Below are 19,966 nucleotides of genomic sequence, written 5' to 3' on the forward strand. Positions count from 1 at the left end.
TTTTCCATTTTATGAAGGCAATAAATGTTAATTTTCATGTTGATGATCCCCTAGCACTGAGAGTACTGGGGAAATTCTTTCCATCCAACACTTGCTTTTTTTTTTTCTTTCAGTTGATGTCGAGGATGAGGAGACAACTGGAGAAATTAATAAGACTGCAGATCTTTCAACACTCTATATGCTTCAAATAGTATCAAAGGCAATTGATATTTCTCTTGCAAAAGTAAGACTAATTATGGTAAATGTGAATAGATTTGTGAGGCTGTTATTTGAGGTGCCTTAGCTGAAGCTGCAGTGGATGGCTCTGTGTTGTACTTTTGGACATGTGCTGCATTCCAGAGAATATTCCTTGTCCAGGTGATAAATATAGGGATGGCTCAATTCAGAAAAATACCCTCATGCATCAGCCCACTTGAAGCACAGAGAAGAGCTTTAATTAATTAAGCTTGTATTATTTCCTTAATTCCTCTAGTCAGTTATTCATGTGCTTGTTCTGCACTCCTTTCAACTGGCAGTGGTTTATTATTACCCTCTCACTGCTTCTGCCTTGTTTATTTATCTCCCCTATTTTGAGCAGAGATAAAATTATTAAATACTTTTCCTTCCCATTCAGACAGAGGAGAAAAAACCCCAGACCAAATAAAACGAGGGTGTCTTCCAATTTAATTTCTAGATCAAACAGCTTGGAGTAACTCTAGCAGCCCTGAGTAGTCTTTTCTTATTTCCTGAGCTCTGCTTTAGCATGAATGCAATTTATTCAGCGTGTCTACTGCTGGATGGTCTTGGTCTGCAGTTGTTCAGGGCCAAAGTCTGGATTTGTGCCACCTGAAATACAGAAATCAAATGTTTAATTAACATTTGTCTCATCCTTTTCTCCCTCATGTCAGCATCGAGCTGTGCAATTCCGGGCAATGTTCTGGGATGCTTTCATGGGAAACTGTGCCCCAGACATTAGACATAAATATTTTCCAGTGCTGAGCAGCTCCCAGCATTATGAGTGGAAGGAATATGGCAGGAAAAGGAAAATATTGCTCCTTTTCATTGGGGTGTTGCTATTTACAGTATGGATAAAACAGAAGAGGGTGGTTGTGCAGAGTTAGTCATTACCCTTCCACACTCCTCCTTTCTTTTCTACAAATTACTGTGTTCTGGGTTTGTTTTTTAAAATGAGATTTTTTTTTTTTCCCTTTCTTTTATAGGAATTAAAAAATCTTCTGTTTGGCTCTAGTCTTTGTTGCTTCAGTGAAGAATGGAAAATGCAGAGTTTTACATTTAACAATATCCCACAGCTAAAATACGGCATTGTGCAGAAAAAGGTACTGTAAATTCCTTCCTAACAGTGATCTTTGCTTTTCACACTGACTTTACAAAGGCTGTGTGCCTCAGCAGTGAAAAAAAATCAGTTCTCTAAAGACTTTTTCTTTAAACTCTGCTTTCCAGTGGATGCTGTCACCTTGTCAAGTCGTGATGGGAGACTTGAGATGGGTGGAGGAGCTGCAGAAAGTGTGCACATCTGTGTGTGTGTGATGGGGAATTATTCACGGGGAGGAAGAGGAGCCACTGCAGCTGAAAGCTAGAAGCTAGTGATGGTAGAAGAATAAAAGAGCATAAATCAAGGGTGGAGTTTAAGAGAAAAATTATATGTGGGGCTAAACAAGCTTGATCTGAGTCAAAATGAGATGGAGCAAGAGTTGCCTGGGAAATCATATGGGGATTTTTACTTCCTGAAGATATTGGGGTCAGGTGTTGAGGTTCATTCCTAGAATAAAAGAAAGAAACACCTTGCAGGCTCCCTGGGACACTGGCACTGCTGCTGGGCTCACCTCTCCTGCAGCCACAAGAGCCCAGCTCCTCCCCACAGCGAGGTTTTCATCAATTCCCTGGCAACATCCAGCAGTGGGCACATCTGGAATGGGCAGCAGGGCCCCGTGGTGGCCACAGCTGGCAGCAGCACCGTGCCACGCCTTGGGCCAGCCTGGACAGAACATGCCCATCCCGGGGAGATGTTTGTGGTGCTCTCTGACCTGGGGCTTTCAGTGGCTTCTCTGAGCTCTCCCTGTGAGCCCTGCCTGAGCTCCTGGCCCACAGCCAGTGCTTCACCCCTCCCTGCTCTCTGTTCTTCACCTTGGATTCACATCTCAGCCCAGGGACCACCCTCGTGCCACGGGGTCATGGAGCTGCCCCCAAAACCCACCAGACCCCGTGGAAGAATGGATCCTCCCCAGCTTGATGTGGGGTTGCTCCTGGGGTATCCACACAAGGTGTCTCCCCTCAGGAGCAGGATCTGAGGAGTTCAGTAAATACTTGTAGGCTCCTCTTTACAAAACGCTCATTAAGCCTCTGTGCTGATGCAGAAAATCTTTATCTGTCCTGAGAGAAGTAGACCATTGTACAGAAATGAGAGGAAGAGAGGCTTTGAGGAAAGGACAATGGCTAATAAACATGTCATTAGGATGTTTAATTAACTGACCTAGGTCTGGTTAAATATTTCATTAGGCTGGTGATCTCAGAAGACAGCTGCCTATCTTACAAGCCTAGTAGGAAAAAAAGATATTAAATCTTGATTTAAACTCCAAAAGGAACCTTGGCAGTGGTGGTCACTGGCCCACAGTAAAGGTTACTTTGGTGTTTCCAGCCTGGAGAAAGAATATCTCATCACTTCCAGCCACTCACTGGCCATCAAATTCCCCACCATGAATTCAGTGCAGGAATAGTGTTTTGCTTAGACTGTGCCTCTTTCAGCTCATTAATGTATTTCCTTCTCACTTCCAAAATTCAATTCAGCTGAACAGTTGTTCAGTTCTTACGTTAATTTTTTGTGGTGCTGTAAGAAGATACTTAGAATAAATCCTGTCGTTTCTTTTTTTGACTGGGAGGCTCTCCCTGATGGACTGACACAAACCTTACTTTTTTCCTTGATATATTTCAGATTATTCACTCATCAGTTACTTAAATAAATCTAGAGAGGCAGAGTATGTAAAATATAAACGAGAAATGGGAAGATGTCGATATCTAAGCTGTTTCCTAATTGCAGGAATTAGGTTATTTTCTAAGTTTCACACTGCATTTTCCTGCAGGTCCCCTTCCCTTGGTGCTGCCCTTAGGACAATCAGAGAGTTAAACTGATCCTTTAACCACATTGCTGTGTGAAAACAGCAGTGCTGGCTCTCCTCTCCCTCCTTCTGTAGGGTTTTGAGAGGATTTTCATGGGTGGCATTGTGGTGTCTGTGATGTCAGCCTTGTCTCCTGCATGGAGCCCAAACCAGCTTTCTATAAAATTTATTTTTATTTATTATATTTATTTATATTTATATATGTATTATAAAATATATATTTCTAAATTATTTATTCTTATTTATTATAAAATTTATTTCCATGGCATTTCTTGCTATTGTGAATTTTTTTTCCCTCTCAGACTGATAATTTGAAAGATTCACTTTCAAATTTCACTATCAAATTTTGAAAGATTCAGACTTTCTTGGTTTTCTTCCTCTTCCCCAGTGAGAAGGGAGGGAGAGAGGGAGGATCTGGGGTGCACAGGGCTGTGCTGGAACCTGAAATCTTTGTTTAGTGGTGCAGGTGGGAACTCGAGGTGCTGAGAGGAAGTTCAAGAGCGAGGCTTGTTTTCAGTCCTTGGAAAACACTCAAGTTTGATTTCTCTCTGAAAATCACACTTCAGCTCTGTAGGGATGAGGAGATTTTTCATTCATATATCCCTGATTTAAATAAAACCCCACATTTCTTTTGACCTTACGGATGTCTGGGTCTTTTCAGGAAGGATAGGAACCACAAAAACACTTAAAGCCACTGATTTTCATTGGCTTGCACAAAACCCCAGAGCCACAGAGAGCGCTGTGAAGTCATGTCTGGAGGGGGAGAGGTGGAAGGATGGATTTGGGCTGGATGGGAGCTCACAGGGGCATTCCCCAGCACCCATCAGCTCTTTGCTCACGGAGGGTCCTGTTCTCCCCCCAGGGTGGTCCATGTGGAGTTCTGGCTGCTGTCCAAGCCTGTGTCCTGCAGCAGCTGATCTTTGCAGACAGCAACAGGAACAAAGACACCCGGTAAGGCAGTGACACTTCAGGAATTTTCCCTACAAAAGTAAAAAAACCCTATTTCTCTGCTGCAGCCACTCAGCCTTTTGAGTTTGAACTCTCTGAACATTTTGTTTCAGAGAGAGAGAGAAAGAAAGCAGCATCTGATTTAGTTGTGTTTACTTCCCATTGAACTGTAGGAATGTAGAAGTTGGTGTCTTATTCGTGTAATTGCTTGTGATTAACCCAAGAACCTCTACAAAAACCAAACAGCTTGAATTGAGGCCAGTGAAAATCGTTTAGCCTCAAGGTCCTCATAGAAATTGGATTTCAAACAAAAAAAGTAATCCAAGTTTGAAAGACCATGAAGTTCATCCAGTGTTTGACACTAATAATCTCAACAGGGTTGAAAAATTAAAGTTACAATGACTGTTTTTTCTCGTAACTGTATTTGATCATTCCTGTTTAAACTCCTTAATGGAAATTGAATTTATATTCTGTGTATTTTCTGCTTGCTTTAAAGGAATTTTGTTAGGTGTTGCTGCTGACAAGGAAATTGCTTGGACTGCTGTAATAATAACGTGTTTGTCACGTTGCTAAAGGAACATGGGTTACTGAATTCAGTTCAGGAAAATAATGCCTCAAAAACTACCTTATTACCAGCTTTCATATATTTGCCTTTTATTTTCAATAAGACATTAAGTCCATTACAAAAGAAATATTCCACAAAGCCTCCACAAAAGGAAAATTATTTTACTGGTTTGTGTTGCCACCTCCTTCTTTTATTTGTGACCTCCATTATTGTGGCCTTGATTTAGTCGAAAGAGAAACTTTCATGCCGAGATCCTTCTTGAACTTCATTACCTTACAATATGAAAATCTTCCTTTTATATTAAATTTTGGCCTTAAATGTCCATTTTTCTGCTTGGAACTGTGTAGGAAAATGCTGTGGTCTCTGTTGATATTCCTTAGTGCTGTCTGGCTTAGCCTTACTGTAAATGCATTGTTTGGGCTGGTTTCCATCAATATTGGAAAGAAACAGGTGCCTGTAGAACATCATTATTTGTCTTCAGCATCCAGGATGGGAAGTGACAGAAATTATCCTGCAAAACTTCAGGATTAAAATTGAGATTATAACGAGGGCAGACTTTTCAAGGTTCTTCTCTACATAAAAGAAAAACCTCAGAAACTTTCTTGCAGGAAACTCAGTGCATATTTAGATTTTATGACCAGGAATCTCCACAGAAGAATTATTTCTGGTTGTGAAAAACAAGAATTTCTTTCAGCTTTGAGGACAGCCTTTGATCATCTGCTCCTTGTTCCCTTTGAGCCTCAGGTCATCCTTAGTGAAAATAGAGATATTAATTTCCCTTTTGCAGCATGGTTCAGAGATCATAAATGAAATAAAATTGTGTGCCACCCAAATAAGTGGATGGAGGCCAGGTTGTTTAAACTGGGTGTCCCACCTCGTGCCATCCTGTTTACTCAGCAGGATTTGCCTCTCCTGTTTTTCCCTCTCTTATTATCCACATGGTTTTAAAAGATTTTTGTTTTTATTCATGAGATAAACATACTTTTCTTATGCTGTGTTTGCCATGGGCAGAAACTTTCAGCAGGCAGAAGGAAAGGGAAGTCTCAAATGAGGGGACAAATATTCCTTTCAAATTCTAACCTGGATTTTCAAATTATCAACCACTTCACAAGAAGTGTTTGATTTCAGGCTTCTTCAACATTCAAGAAATAATTATCATATCTCCTTCTTCCTCTGCTGCCTCTCTCAGACACATAAATTGTGATTCCCATGAATTTCTGGGTGTCTGTGTTAGAACACAGGCAGAGATAAGAGAAAGTTGTGATTATATTTATTTTTTTCACTTGAAAACTCTCACCAATTATTTCTCATATCTCACATCCTTCAGAGAGGGAAACATTCTCTAAATGAACATTATATTCAAGGCAGACATTGAACTTGAAAGTCTGTTTAATTTTTTTGATGTTTGGTGTTTCTTGTTTAGTCTTTTGAATTATTAGATCTTTTACTCAAACAGTGGGAACAGGTTTTGTCCTCATCTCCCAGGCTGGTAACTCTCTGAAACTGATAAAATCTGAATTTCAAAGAGTGCCATTCTTGAAGCCACTAGAGAAAACTTCAGTTATGTTCTTCCCAGGGCCATGGGATCTTTTGGCCACTTCTTCAGCCTCTTGGATATTTGGTTTATTCCCAAATCTGCCAGTTTTCCACTTTGTGTAATGTTTTAGGTCCTGACTTTGTGGCACACCTGATTTAAAAAAGATGCAAGCAGCATTTGTTGCAGACAGTTCTTTGGAGAAAGTTTAGTAGTGGGTAAAAGCATTGTGGTGTAGATTTGTTTAAAAGAGTTAAGAAATAAAATCTTCAGAAATTAAGTATGAATGCCTTTAGGAACTAAAAATTCTGTTTAAAACATAAAACAATCCCCTTGGATAATATTGAAAGGTTTATTGCAGGTCTAAAGATGAAGTAGCTTCTCTTGTCCATTATTTGCCAGTATGGTATTGTTCCCTGAAGCATTTACCTGTTTTTTTGTCCAAGCAATTAAAAATATGTTCTGTGGAAGAGGAACTCTTCCTTTCAGAAGATCAGGGTGTGATAACACATCTGTTCTTAGCCAGTTCCTGTTGTTGATCATACCTTATTTACTCTTGATTTTCATCCATTGCTTTTAATGATAAAAACAGTTTAATTTTAATCATTCCTTATAGATCAGGCACCAGCTTAAGTAATGACCTCCTAGAAGTGAAGACTGTGAATTTCATCACTTAAATTCACCTGTATGACAGGAGCAGTGTCACAGAACACGCAGACATAGCAATTTTACATTTATTTATAACCAGCATCAGGAGCAACAGAAACTCATAGAGGTCCCCAAAAAGCAGCACAGAGCTGTTCCCACTTGACTTTGGTGCAGTAATGTCCTTCCAATGCTTTCCTTCTGACTTGAGAGGAAACCCACCCCGTGTGCCCAGTTTGTTCTGCAGCAATCTGAACAGGGAGTTTTTCTCTCTACAGCTCCCTTCACTGGGTCTGATTATCCTCAGGGTCCAAGGTGCCTTCTTAAATGCCTAAAATGAGGTTTCTCCTCAGAGAATGGTTCCAAAATTGATGACCCCAATTGCATCTCCCTCCCGAGGGCTCTGGGGATGCTGAGAAGTCTCAGTTCAGGGAGTGCAGTGAGTGCTCTCATGGCCTCTCATCCAGCTGCTTGATTCCCAGAGAAAGGTGGGATTCAGCTGTACTTTGAGCCTGGAATGTCTCCCCACTGACAAAACCAGTTGCCTCTTCAACTCACAGGGCGTTTTGGCCATCCTCTTTCTCAGCTGTAGAGGAACTGAGGTACCTAAATAAAGATTTTCTGACGCAGCTCACCGGAGCCTTGCTATTAATCATTACCAAACTGTCTCTAAGGATGCTTTTGTTCTTTTTGGGACAAACCTGCTGTGAATCTGTTTGCCCTCACGTTTTGGTGCTTGTTTCTCTCCTTTATTTCCTGGACTGCAGTTGTCTCCAGCCCTCAGAAGCTCACAGGACCAAGTGCCTCTCCTTGGCTCTCGCTGACATCCTGTGGCGTGCGGGGGGCCACGAGAAAGCCCTGGTGGCACTGTGAGTAGGAGAAGTGCTTTTAGTCACTGGGCACTGCTCTTACACCTTTATCTGTCCCAAACCTACATCATTTACAATATAAATGCTTTGTGAGCTACATTTATGCCACCTAAAAAGGCCTAAGGAGCGATGCAAAATGTGGTTTCTGCTGCCCCAGTAGCTGGGGCAGAATAGACAAAACACTTTGAAGTTGCTGTGAAAGATCCTGTGGATTTAATTGATTGTATCCAAAATCTTTTCATTAAGAGTTATTCTTCCAGATGGAGAATTCTGCTCCTGAACTGCAGGATATTCTGTTATGGCTGGAATTGAGCTCCTTTTGCTGTATTTGCCTGCTTAGTTTATGCAATACAATTAGGCTGCTTGTACACAAAACACTCAACTTTCAGATCCCAGCTTTGGCTGCACTGGAACCTAAAGGACATTTTAAAGTGAGTCAGGTTTTGTGGCAATAATTAATTTCCTTTATTAGATAAACTAAGATAGCTGCAAAGTAACAGAGAGGTTTTGGGGCACAGAAATCCTTTGTAAACCTGAAATAGAAACAGAAAATTCAAAGACATTTCAAATGATATTTCACATATTTTTACATCTCAAACCTGCTTCCTCTATGATATTTTACGTATGTTCTTCTGCTTGTTTGAATGTCATTGCTCTAAAAATATTTTGCAGTAAAAACTGTCATTAACATCTTAAACTTATATTTATCCTCTTTCTCTATGGAGAGACTTGTAATTCATGTAAGACTGAGCACAGCACAGATAAAGTGTTTGATTCACTGATACAAGTTTGATTTGCAATATAAACTTATTTACAAGAATTTTTTTTAAAAGCAATTAAAATAATAATAATAATAATAATAATAATAATAATAATAGTAATAATAATAATAACAATAATAATAATCTTTGGCACATCATTCAGCTCACATAACATGTTGACTTCTCTTTAATGTCATTTTCTTCCTTTTAACATGAATTTTGTCTGAAAATTCCCTTCAGGCCATCAGGAAGACAGCAGTTCACTCCCACAGGGAAATACAAGGCAGATGGAATCCTAGAAACTGTAAGGCTCTGTGTGACTCCCATCTCCAGATCCTCTTTTTTGCTTTCCCTATTTCAGTTCAATAAATCTGATTTCTGTTGCTCTCCAAACGCTTTAAAATCAAATTAGTTATGATCCAAAACCCAACAGGAAATAAAATCCCATAGATTGAGTTGCCCCAGTGGTTGTGGGCAGCTGGGCTCTCTGAAATCCATTTTTTTTTTCCCCATTTGCCTTCCAAACCTAAAAGCTCTGCCTGCTTTTAATGACACACAGTGAAAATGAACGTGGGCCCTTCCAATTGACCATGAGCATGAAAAGGCACTGTTTTTTTCTTGTCTTACACAGAATTCTTTGCCTTTTTTCCCCCTCCAGAAGCTCCATATGGCAGAACACTTTCCAGTTATGCTGTGTTTCCATCTGAGGCTCTCCGATGGCTTTGCAAGCAGAGGTGCCTTCAGCCAGGCTCCAGTGGTTGGAGGAAATGTTTTTGGCCTCCTAAACGGGGGAATAGCTGTCTCAAAACATCTGAAGATGGAAAAACAGGCAAAGAATATTGAAGTGAGGGCCTGGATCTGTGAGCTCTTCTGGATTTCATGTTAAATAAGAATACTCATAATCTCTGAGTGTGATAAGTGTCTCACTATTTAAGTACAAACCCCTGAGCTTCTTGCCCATCCTGTGTCTTCTGAAGCTTCAGTATTCCTCTGTTCTAGGAATTGTTTTTCATTGCATAGGCAATGCTTAAAATTTTGAATCAAATTGTCTGTTCAAAAAACTTAAACATCATCAAAAAGCAGCATTGAAAAATTCAGAATATATGAGGTGCTGAGGTGCAATTCTGTGCCAAATGACAACAGTAAGAGGTAGATTTTATTAGATCTTTATTTCTTTTTGTTAGTTCAGATCTTTCCAGGCAGTTTGAAAGTTTTGATTGCTTCATTTCAGCTTTCAGGTCATAGAAATGAGTTACTGTTTTTTAAGTCACCTTTCTTCCTTCTTGAATTTCTTCCCAGCTAATACTTCACAGTGCCACGAGGTATGAGGATCTGATTGGATTTCTGCAGCAGAATATTCACCAGGTACTGTGTTTAATTGTGTATTAATGAAACAAATTATGGTTCAGCTGCCAGCCTTTGTGTCTATCAGTCTCACAAAATGTGTTCTGAGCACTGTTTCTAACACTTTATGGACTTTAACAAACACAGCAACAAATTCAGCTTTAGCATAAATCACAGCAATTCCTTCCTGCCTTCAGTACCATTTGCATTTCTGGAGGATCGGGCAAAAAATTTACACATAACAAAAAAAATAACACCAGAAAGCCCTATCTAAAGAAACAAACAAACAAACAAAATAAGACCAAAATAACACCTTTTCTTTTTCAGTTTGAAATTGGTCCCTATGGGTGCATCCTCCTGACTGTGTCTGTCATCTTATCAAGATCCATCAACCTGTGAGTGCCTCTCCAGCCTTGTTTCATAAACTGCACAGCAAAGTGGGCTGTGGAAAGTGAGGAGAAATCCATGGTGTGCTCAAATCTCTGCCCTTTTTAATCTGTCCTGGTGTTTGATAAATATTGGGAGAGTTAAGCAGATTTATTCACCTAATTTTGGCTTTTCTTGTTGTATGCACACACTTGCGTGTGTGTATAATTAGAGATATCTATATATATCTATTGTAGGGATCAGTCCACCACATCTGGTATCAAATACTTCATCTCAACATTAGGTTTCATGTCTGAGGTAGATTTTTATTCTCCCTACCTTGACATTTTAAGCAAGACTCATTTAAAAGGTTATTTATTTCATATACTTGAGCTATCTTAGGTAGGAGGGCATGACCTCACTGTGCTGACTTCCCCAGTCACTCTGTTAGTGATAAGGCAGAATAAAATGGGTGATACAGCTCATCTTTAGGTAGCTGTAAGTAAAATATTACAATTCTGGTCTCAGTTTATTGCAGTAATGAATATTCTGAGCTCTGACTCCTGGGAAGTCATCATAACCTCTTCCAAAACTCAATGAGGCTTGCCCAAGCACAGTGTGGAATTTAATTGAGCTTTTATTCGGAGTGAAGGTGTTTCTGTGGTGCTGTGAGTGTCAGTGGGTCAGAATGTAAAGGCTTCCTTTGTTGAGTCAAATTTTCCCTTTTGTGAAAGTCCCCAGGAGCAAGGGGAAGCTGCTCCCTGCCAGTTTGCAGTGACAAGTGACACGGAGAGAGCAGCTGTGCCTGAAAGCAGCACCAGTCTGATTCATGGAAGCTTTTATTTCTTGCAGCTCTGCATTGTCTTGACAAGAAACAGCAGCTTAGTCCAAATTTGAGACCCACAATCAGTTGCTCACCTGCTGGGATCCCAGCAAGTGTTTGCAAATTGAGTTTTTTTGGTTTTATTGTAATTTCTCCCTTTCTTTTGCTTATAGTAACACTACAGCCCTTGGCTTGACTCCACTTTTGTACTCTAACACAAATGATGTGATAATTTTGGGGCACATGCCATTTATTCTCATTTTTCTGAGCTAGTTACAACAGAGAGGTTCAGATGAATAAATTCCTTGTGCAAGTAATGATCTATAGGTTCATAATTGCTGCTGTCTGCACTGCTTTGCTTGCTATAAAATGATAAATATTCTTTAATAATTTAAGCAAGGCTATATTCTCCCTCATCACCTCCCAGTTCCTACCAGATGGATTATGACAAGGCCAATCAATCATCTGTGTTTTTATTTCGGGGAGCTGTGTCTAAAGTGAACGTGACAATTCCTTATGATGCCTGCTTACATTTTAAACTATCTAAATATTTTTACAGATCTGATCCAGAATGTCAGAACAGTTTAAGAAGTGCAGTTCTATTTTGAGGAATTGTCATGATTTTCTCACAAAACTTCATTTTAAAGTACTGTTTCTCCTCTAGCTGGTGCTGTGTAAGACGCTGCACTGGTACCTATCTTTTGTTTACAAGAAATGGGAATTTTTCTGCTTTTAAACACAATGGAAAGTGTGTTCTGTTTTTTAGACCTTGGCACAAATTTTATTTTTCAGAAGTGCAAACTGAGTTTTGTTTATGTAATCTTCAGCCATCGATTTAGCTGCCTGTGTCACCATGCTTCTCTTAGGATATTAAAAATATCAAGACAAATAACTCAGTGCTGATATCCTCAAGAAATATGTACCATTCAGAGAGTGTTACCAGCATGGTAAGCAATTATTTACATAACTGGCATAGTTCTGGATGAGCAGCTGAAGACAAATAAGAGCTAGTTTAGCCAATGGAATTTTCAGGCACTAATAGATCTCCCTGGAATTGTTCTGTCCCAGTTTTGGGGTTTTTTAAAAACAGAAAAATCAGCAGGTTTTTACAACAGAAAACTCCATGGAAGTTTCAGTTGTCCCTATTTTTGTGTGCCTATTGCACTGAAATAGAAAGATTATTTAATTTTAGCTGAGGAGTTGACATCACTTAGTTTTTTTTTCTAGTTTTAGTGTAATGATCTATCTTAAAGATGTTTATTTCCCAGAGAGGTTGTGGACTCCCCATCCCTGGAAGTGTCCAGGGCCAGGCTGGACAGGGCTTGGAGCATCCTGGGACAGAGGAAGATGTCCCTGCCCATGCCTGGGGGTGGAACTGGACGAGCTTTAAGGTCCCTCCCAGCCCAAACCATTCCAGGACTCTATGATTTATTTACTTTCTATTTAAGTATTTGCATTTAGGCCTTTAAACTAAAAAAAAAAAGGAAAAAAATCATGATTAATTTTACTTATTTTGGGTGTCTATCTTAGAATAACATAAATCATCCCCTGAAGTGCTTTGTTATCTCCCCTATAAAGTGAGAAAATCTAAATAACCTGCTCATAAAGAAATTTGACACTGTAAATATAAAGTCATGAAATGAAATCTGTTTTTTAGTGGCAGGTCAGTGAAAAATGGGAGATTAAATGTTGATAATGTAGAGCATTATGACAAAAACAGTCTCCACTGTACTCAGCTAGTGATGGGCATTAAATAGGCTGTTACAAAAAAAGGACAGAAATTCTGGCACTACCACTTGAAATTTAATTATCTGAACACATCAATTCAGTTTTCTGTGACAGACAAGAGATAAATGTGTTGAGAGTTGAGAACAGAATAAAAACACATTAATGGCTTCATATAAATACAGGATTTTCCATATTTTATCTTGCATGTAGTCCTGTCTCCCCAGCCAGTAAAGTCACATTAGTACCAGAACAGAGTAGATAATGAGAACAAAGTTTCCCTTTAATTTCCACACATGAAAAAAAAAATCTTTTCCCTTCACCAATAGAGAGGAATAACTTGGGAGTAATAAAAATTCCCATGATCAGGTTGAATACATTATTCCTCAGAGTGCAAAAACTTGGGTGCTCTCAGGGAAGCACTCTTTGATGTTAAAACAAGCACAATTCTAATTTTTTCCACAGCATAAATAACTTTCACTGCTGGGAGATGAGGATGCCAAGAGTATCAAGAGGTTCAAGGAAGTTTAGATCAATTAATGGAAGGTGCAAGCTCCAGCATCCCTAAACCCCCTGGCCTTGGTGTTACCTCCATGTCCCCATTTTTGTGTTCTGCCTTCATCTTTGCTGCTGCTTTTGCTGCTTTTTTGGTCCAGCTCCATCATTTTTACATTGTTACAGATTTTCCCTGGCGGAGGGAAATTCCAGCATTCAGCCAGGTCTGCTGGGCAGTTGTTCTGAAATCACTGGCAAATCTTAAGTATTTCTTATTTCAGGGGGACACATGCCAGGAAATGCAGGAGTTTGCGCTGCTTTGTAGATTTTGGGTAATGAGTTTTTCATGCTCCAAGCACTAATGATCATCACTGCCTGAGCTGATAACAAATGGCCAGAGAGGAGTGAGAATTCCTGAGGAAGTTGCTGAGAACGCGTTGTTGCTTCTGGTACAGGAAGGAATGCTGGTTCCTAACAATTGTAACCTGTTTTTTTGGTGTTTTTTTTGTTTTTTTTTTTAATTTTTTGTTTTAAAACAGGCAGCTAAAAATTGTTGAAAAAAACCAGTATTATAGCAGCTCAGGGGACAAATCTTTCTGAGCGTGCAGGGTGTGTGCTGGGATCTTCACACTCATGGGAGCTACAGGATATTTCCCATTCATGGGATAGAGAATGAGCTCAAAATTTGGGTTGCGAGACCTGCTGAGTGCAGGGAAGCTGTGAATATTCTGGTTTTAATGGCAGCTTGAGTGATTCCCCACAATCTGAATTTCCAGCCTGCAGTGGGAGTGCAGCACAGCTTTCCCTGCTGGCTGCTGCCTCCTCCTCTCCCAGCCCTTGGCCCCTTCCTCACTGTGCTTACTCATGCAAAGCCATTCCTGGAGTGGGATGTGGCTCCTTTGGATGCACTCACTGGATCCTCAGCTTTCTTTAAATTCCAGCTCCTCACCAGCCCCGTTCCCACATTTTTCCTAATTGCTGCAATCTCTTGCTGCATAAAAGCCTCGTTACGAGAGCCCACGAGAGCAAGGAACACGAGAAAATTCCTGGGGTGGAATCCCTTTGTGGAAAAACAGTGAATTGCCATTTTCAGCCCACCTGGAGCCACTGCACAGAGCCTGATCTGAAACCCAGGCTCAATGTGCTGCTCGCATAAATCAGAATTCTGTCACTGTTTGCGTGGCTTTTATGGAGCTGGGGATGCTTTACCAGGTCATGTGTCACTCTCCAGTCAGGATTGGCCACTGGGTGTCTTGTCCATGTTTTCTCTGAAGTGTTTCTGTGAGAAGAAGTAAAACAATGGCTTTGGCTGTGGGAAAAATAAAGAAGGAGTCTGATTTTGCAAGTCAGGAGGAGGCTGTGTACTTCATTAAGGTTGGCTGCTCATGGAAAATGCACATCAACATCTTCCTCCTTGTGCTCCCCCAGCTCTGTTAACTACACTTCTGTGGTCCTTACTGCTCCAGAAAAGGGTGTTCAGACCTGTTTCAGAGTTATCTGTGCTGTTCCCATTTTGGTGTTGGGGAATTTTGGTTGTTTGGAGCTGGTTGCTTTGTGTGGTTCTTTATTTAATTAATTTATTTCAAAAGCCAGTGTGTATTTCAAAAGCCAGTTGTTCTTAAATTGAATAAATCATGTTATGACTCCTTATCAGTATAGGATTTCTCACATCCAGTAACTCTGTCCTTGGTTATTACCAATTCACCTCATTCTCTGAAATTCATTAATAAACAGTTTTTCACTTGAGGGAATCAAATGATTAAAATTATGTTGTTCTGTGCACTTACTCGTCATTCCTCTGGTACTATTTTACCTAACTGCAGAAGTTAAATCTCCTTAATCTGCCATTCTAATCCATTTTTGAAATAAGAACATGCAGAAGCATCAAATCTTGTTAAATGCTGCCCATTATTATGCCCTTTACCACAGTCAAATATATCTGTTTGTCATCTGGGGTTTACCTCTGTAATCACTTGTCTGGTTGCAAGCAATCCTACAAGAGTCTTTCTCTTCTGGTCCATTGGCAAACTATTTATATTTTTTTTTTTTTTTTTTTTGTAATTTTAGCAGTTCTTTCCTCCCTTACTCATCCAGAGAAGTTTTTATTGAGAAGTACAGCAGGAAATGATCATTACTGCAGTAATCTGTATCAAACCATTTTTTTCCTGTATCCTATATCCTTTCTGTATCATTTACTGTAAAATAACCCCAAATTCTGACACATTACTGGACCTTAATTCTCTTTCAGGCATGCAGGACTTTGAAAAGGAAAGTGATGCTGTGCTGGCTCATGAGTTGTGGGTGGAACAAAGGGTCCCCCACCCTCAATCCACTTTCCTTTGCTGACACCTTTTCCTGTCCAAGAGCCAAGCTCTAATTTGGAGTTCCAAATTCACCTTTTCTCCTGCTGTTGTTTGGTTGCTGAGGAAAGGCTTTCTGTGAAATACCCCTTTGGCTGGGCCAGGGGTAAAATTCCACTTCCAGCTTCCCATGAAGGATCCAATCACTTGGGGCACTCTCAGCTCTTGATGGAAGTAGATTTTTCTGTGAGCCAGTTTTCTGGGAAAACCTTTTCCCCTCCACTTGGGAGTGCCTGGGAGAAAAACAGCAGCAGGGGAAATTGTGTCTGGGAGCAGTTTTCACCCAGGGCTTGCAGTTGTGTGATATAAATAGATGCCATCGTGGTTTTTGCAGCTTTTGGTGTTTCAAAAAGACAGGGAAGCTGCAGCCAATTATGTTACAGGGCTAAAAAGCAAGGAGCTGGACACAACTGAAAAATAAAATCAAATTTGAGAATCTCAGGCTCCTCAAGAGCCATTTGTGATTTTACAATATGAGGAAGGAAGGTTAGATTTACCAAGAATAGGGGGATGAGCAAATAGGAGAGATTTTGGTGGGATCCAGACCTTAGCAGAGAAGAATTGATCCCTTTTTTGTTGGGGTGAGTGATCTTCTGTGCCTCCTGCTCGATGGGTTGCATGTAATTCCTAATTTTCAGGGTCTTCCCTGTCTTTGAGGTTCTGTTGTGGGAATTGGACAGAGGCCCTTGTAGCCAAAGTGTTCACTGGGCAAGAGCTGATTGCAACATCAATCAATTAATAAGAGCAGAATAATGAAGCACAGCTTACAGCTGCTAAAAGATAATAAAAAAGGGAGTTTGCTTGAAAGAATTCAATGTTTTTTTCCTTCCATTAAAGTCAAGAATACAGGAAGAATCAGTGGCAGCCTTAGCAATATTTGTGGGAGGATGTGAGACCAAGATTTGAAGCTTTGTGCTTTCAAAAAGGGAAAAGCAGTGGAATATAGTGATGTGTGAAATGTCACTTTCTAATTGAGAGAGGGACCCAGGGACAAAAGGTACTGGGAAAAGGGGGTTTGGAAGACAAGACAGAGAAAATGAGAGTAGGGTCTCACTCAAATGTGTAGGAGTTGCCAAATAAAATGTGAATATAAGGAAATTTCCAAGTGGAAATGTGACCACAAAGAAAAAGTTGAATTAGGTTTGAGGGCGTTTGCTGCACTGGAGGACAAGGAGCAAAGGTTAGTGGTAAAGAAAAATGAGTAAATGAGACTCAATTCAGAAAAAAAAAAGGGAAGAATCAAGAAGACAAAGAGGTTGTTATGCTGGTTCTGTTCGTTATCTTGATAGGTGAGGGACTGGGGAACTGGGAAACAATGCCAGAAATAATGAATGGGGGAAACGTGGAGTTTGCCCAGATAATTGAGAATGTGACTCTTGTCCTCCTGGTAGGGAAATTCAGGAATTTCAGCTGTGTCACCAGCTGGGTTCACAGGACAGAAGTGGACTGGAGACTGGCAGCAAATGTGGTGTGGATGTGCAGCAGGAGGATATAATAATAAACCCAGAATAAACCCAGAGTGCTCCCTGGGCACATCCAGCTCCTTGTGGAACAGGTCAGGATAAATCACAAAGCTGAGGAGCTGAAGAAAGGGAAGATTTTTAGCTCATTCTCTGGGGACTTTTCTGACTTCTTAAATTAGTGCAGAGGAATGAAAAAAGGGTGGTGAGCAACAACCTTCTCTGTCATCACTGGTCTGAGTCCTGGTGTTGGAAAATGGAGAAAAAATGTGGTTCAGATGAGGTCAGACCTGAGGAAATGAAACAACAAGTGATTTCCTTATCACATTAATGCAAAGATATCAGGAAAAGGTGTGAGGTTTCTGTGCAGAGTGGAGGTGGCTGATATCAGGAATAATGTAAAGGATGCTCCAGGTCTAAATTAATATTCTGCTTTTCAATAAGGAGAGCAACACGGTGCAGAGTCAGCGTGGCTAATTGGAATTTGTGCCTAATATCTGAATCAAATTTGTGGGAGGTGGAATTTAACCTGAAAAAGTGATGATGGCTACACAATGGGAAGGAAAAAATAAAGCAGGCGTCTTTGAACCTACACCTCATTCCTAAATTTGTTCAGCACTTTGAAGCTTTCTCTTGCTTTGCCGGGCTTTATGAATGGACCTGATCCTAAAAGCCTTATTGTCATGCCTTATTTAGATATAGAGTAACTTGACTTGCAGTGATAGGAGTAAATGGAGAATTGTTAGTTAAACTAAAAAAAAAAAAAAAAAAAAAATAGAATAAGATTAGTTAATGGAGACCTAATAAGAGATTTTTATTTTATATGTCAAATGAAAAATCGTTTACTAATGTGAAAATAACACATCTTTTAAGAATTCTAAAGGTGATTAGGAAAGAGACTCAGAAAGGTGTTGTTAGCATGGGGCTGGTGACTGATGGAGTTTGTCCACCATCAGTCTGGGATTAAAAATGTTTTATTGCCTACAATAATTCTGGACAAAGGGAGTGGTGTGCTGATGAAGTGACCTGATGACTGAGAAGATGAAAGGCCCTGTCAGTACAGAGAACAAAAATCATGCTGTAAAAAAGAGTTGGCTCAGCCTGCTGATGAGGGCAATAAAAAGGGAATTTATTTTCACTACAGAAACTGCAAGGTCTTGTAAACAGAGACTGCTCACTACTGTACTGGGGGGTTCATCAGCTGTAAATGGCAGGATGAGGAGCAGCAGAGCACACAGTGACTCTGGGCCAGCATTAAAAAATAACCTTGGATTTGCTCTGAGGGTGTATCAGCATAAATAGTTTTGGGAGGTGAAGAAATGTTAATGGATTGTGCAAGGTACTGATGTGTCCTTAGAGAAACACCACGGCAGGCTGGGGTCACACATTAAAGCTGGGAGAAGTGTAGGAAAAGCACAGACCAGGGGAAGAAGGAATCTCTTTTATCAGAGAAGAATTCTAGAACTGCAAAAGGTTTTATGTTTTCTAGCCTTAAAAAAAGCAAATTTTGAGGTGGGACATAACTATTTTCTAAAATACTGAGATGCTGGTGGTTGTAACTAAACAAGGCAGGGAAAGTTATTTAATTTAAAGATCAGTGTTAATACAGAGCGAAAGTGTATCAGTAAACAGCCTGTTGACTCAGTAAACCTCATCAAAGGGTGACCAGATTCCAGGTTCCTGAGCTGTAAAGAAAAGTATGGAAAGCCAAGAAAACAGCTGAGAAATGTAGATTTCTGTGGAAGAGAGTAACAGATGCAGAGACCATCATCCTCTCTTCTCCCTCTCCACAATTCTGCTTTATCCCAGCATGGGGTGTGTCTGTAATCCACACCAGGGCTGATATAAACATGGAATATTGTTCTGTGTGGGTTTAACTGCCCCTGCTCCCATAGGACTGCCCCTGTAGCATCAAGGTTCTGCAAGCCTGTTAGCCTGGGTTTGATAGGGAAAAGATAGGAAACTGAAAAATGCACTGAAGAATCATTCTGGTGGAATATTCTCCCTGTTTCCAGCAGTAATTCCAGGATTTTTCAGGCTGGCAGATGTGTCCAGGTCTCTGAGTTTATTAGCCCTTGATGAAACTTGTCCTCCACAAAATTTCTCTAAACCCTTTAATCCTTTTGGCCTCCACAGCCCCTGTGGCAATGAGCTCCCCACTGCAGAAATTTTGTGTGAAAGAGTTTTTCCTTTCTTTTCCTTGAATTGCCCAGTAGGTCTAAGGAGTGTGGTGGAATTCATGTTATGAAAAGTAATGAGGAAATGTTCCTTAACCTTCTCCTTTCCTTTTGAACATCTCTTGGAGTCCATCAGTTGTGTCCTGCTGTAGTGAAATGATCCTGGTCTTCTTTCCCGCAGGAAAGTTTTTAACTGAATTTCCTCTGATCCTGCCATAGCTAAATGCTCAGATTCTGTTGAGCTAAAATCTGTAGTAAATTAACTTAAAGAAATTGAACTTTTAATTGCTTTGTCCAGTTGAGGAGTCTTCTTCAAAGAATGGCTACAGGGTGACTTTATTTCTGTATCAACCTTATTTCTCACTTCTCAGCTTTTAATCTAAAAAATAAAAATAGACTCAGTCTGTCTTCAGTGCCAGAATGTTTGTGATTTCTCCCTCCAAATTTAGCAATTTGATGGCCATGGCCAGGTTGTGGCAGGCTCCTTTTACTGTGTGTTCATCACATGGAGAAAAGGAATTTCCCTGAGGTTTCTTCCTCTACTCTGCAAATCACCTAAGCAGGGTCACCTAAATTGCCTTCAGGATGATCCAGTTTCTCTCCATGTATACAAACTTAGAATTCCAGAGTGATTGCCTGCTTATGTGTTCATCTTTAGATATAAAAAGATTATGAATCCTGCCCTGAAGTGATTGATCAGCTTTTTCATCTTTCTCATTTTTCCCCTTTTGTGTAGCAAATCAAAGCATTTCAGAAATTAATTATTTTGATTCTAGGGAAA

The 19,966-nt window shown here is 40.1% G+C and overlaps 1 protein-coding gene across 5 annotated transcripts in view; it reads left to right on the forward strand.

The window, feature by feature from the left end:
• Positions 1-19,966, forward strand: part of MINDY4 (MINDY lysine 48 deubiquitinase 4) — a 68,740-nt gene that overhangs the window by 19,512 nt on the left and 29,262 nt on the right. For 4 of the 5 annotated variants that reach the window (XM_005527780.3, XM_014256787.2, XM_014256785.2 and 1 more), the window contains 7 exons: positions 114-223; positions 1,200-1,316; positions 3,976-4,064; positions 7,573-7,674; positions 8,676-8,739; positions 9,735-9,800; positions 10,107-10,174. In XM_005527780.3, the coding sequence (XP_005527837.2) occupies positions 114-223; positions 1,200-1,316; positions 3,976-4,064; positions 7,573-7,674; positions 8,676-8,739; positions 9,735-9,800; positions 10,107-10,174 (616 nt within the window). The remainder of the gene's footprint in view (positions 1-113; positions 224-1,199; positions 1,317-3,975; positions 4,065-7,572; positions 7,675-8,675; positions 8,740-9,734; positions 9,801-10,106; positions 10,175-19,966) is intronic. The other variant, XM_014256786.2, reaches the window with a different exon arrangement.

Source organism: Pseudopodoces humilis, chromosome 1 (genome assembly GCF_049639895.1).
Source record: "Pseudopodoces humilis isolate 2021_Gansu_Grassland_sample_001 chromosome 1, ASM4963989v1, whole genome shotgun sequence".
NCBI classification, from domain to species: Eukaryota; Metazoa; Chordata; class Aves; order Passeriformes; family Paridae; genus Pseudopodoces; species Pseudopodoces humilis.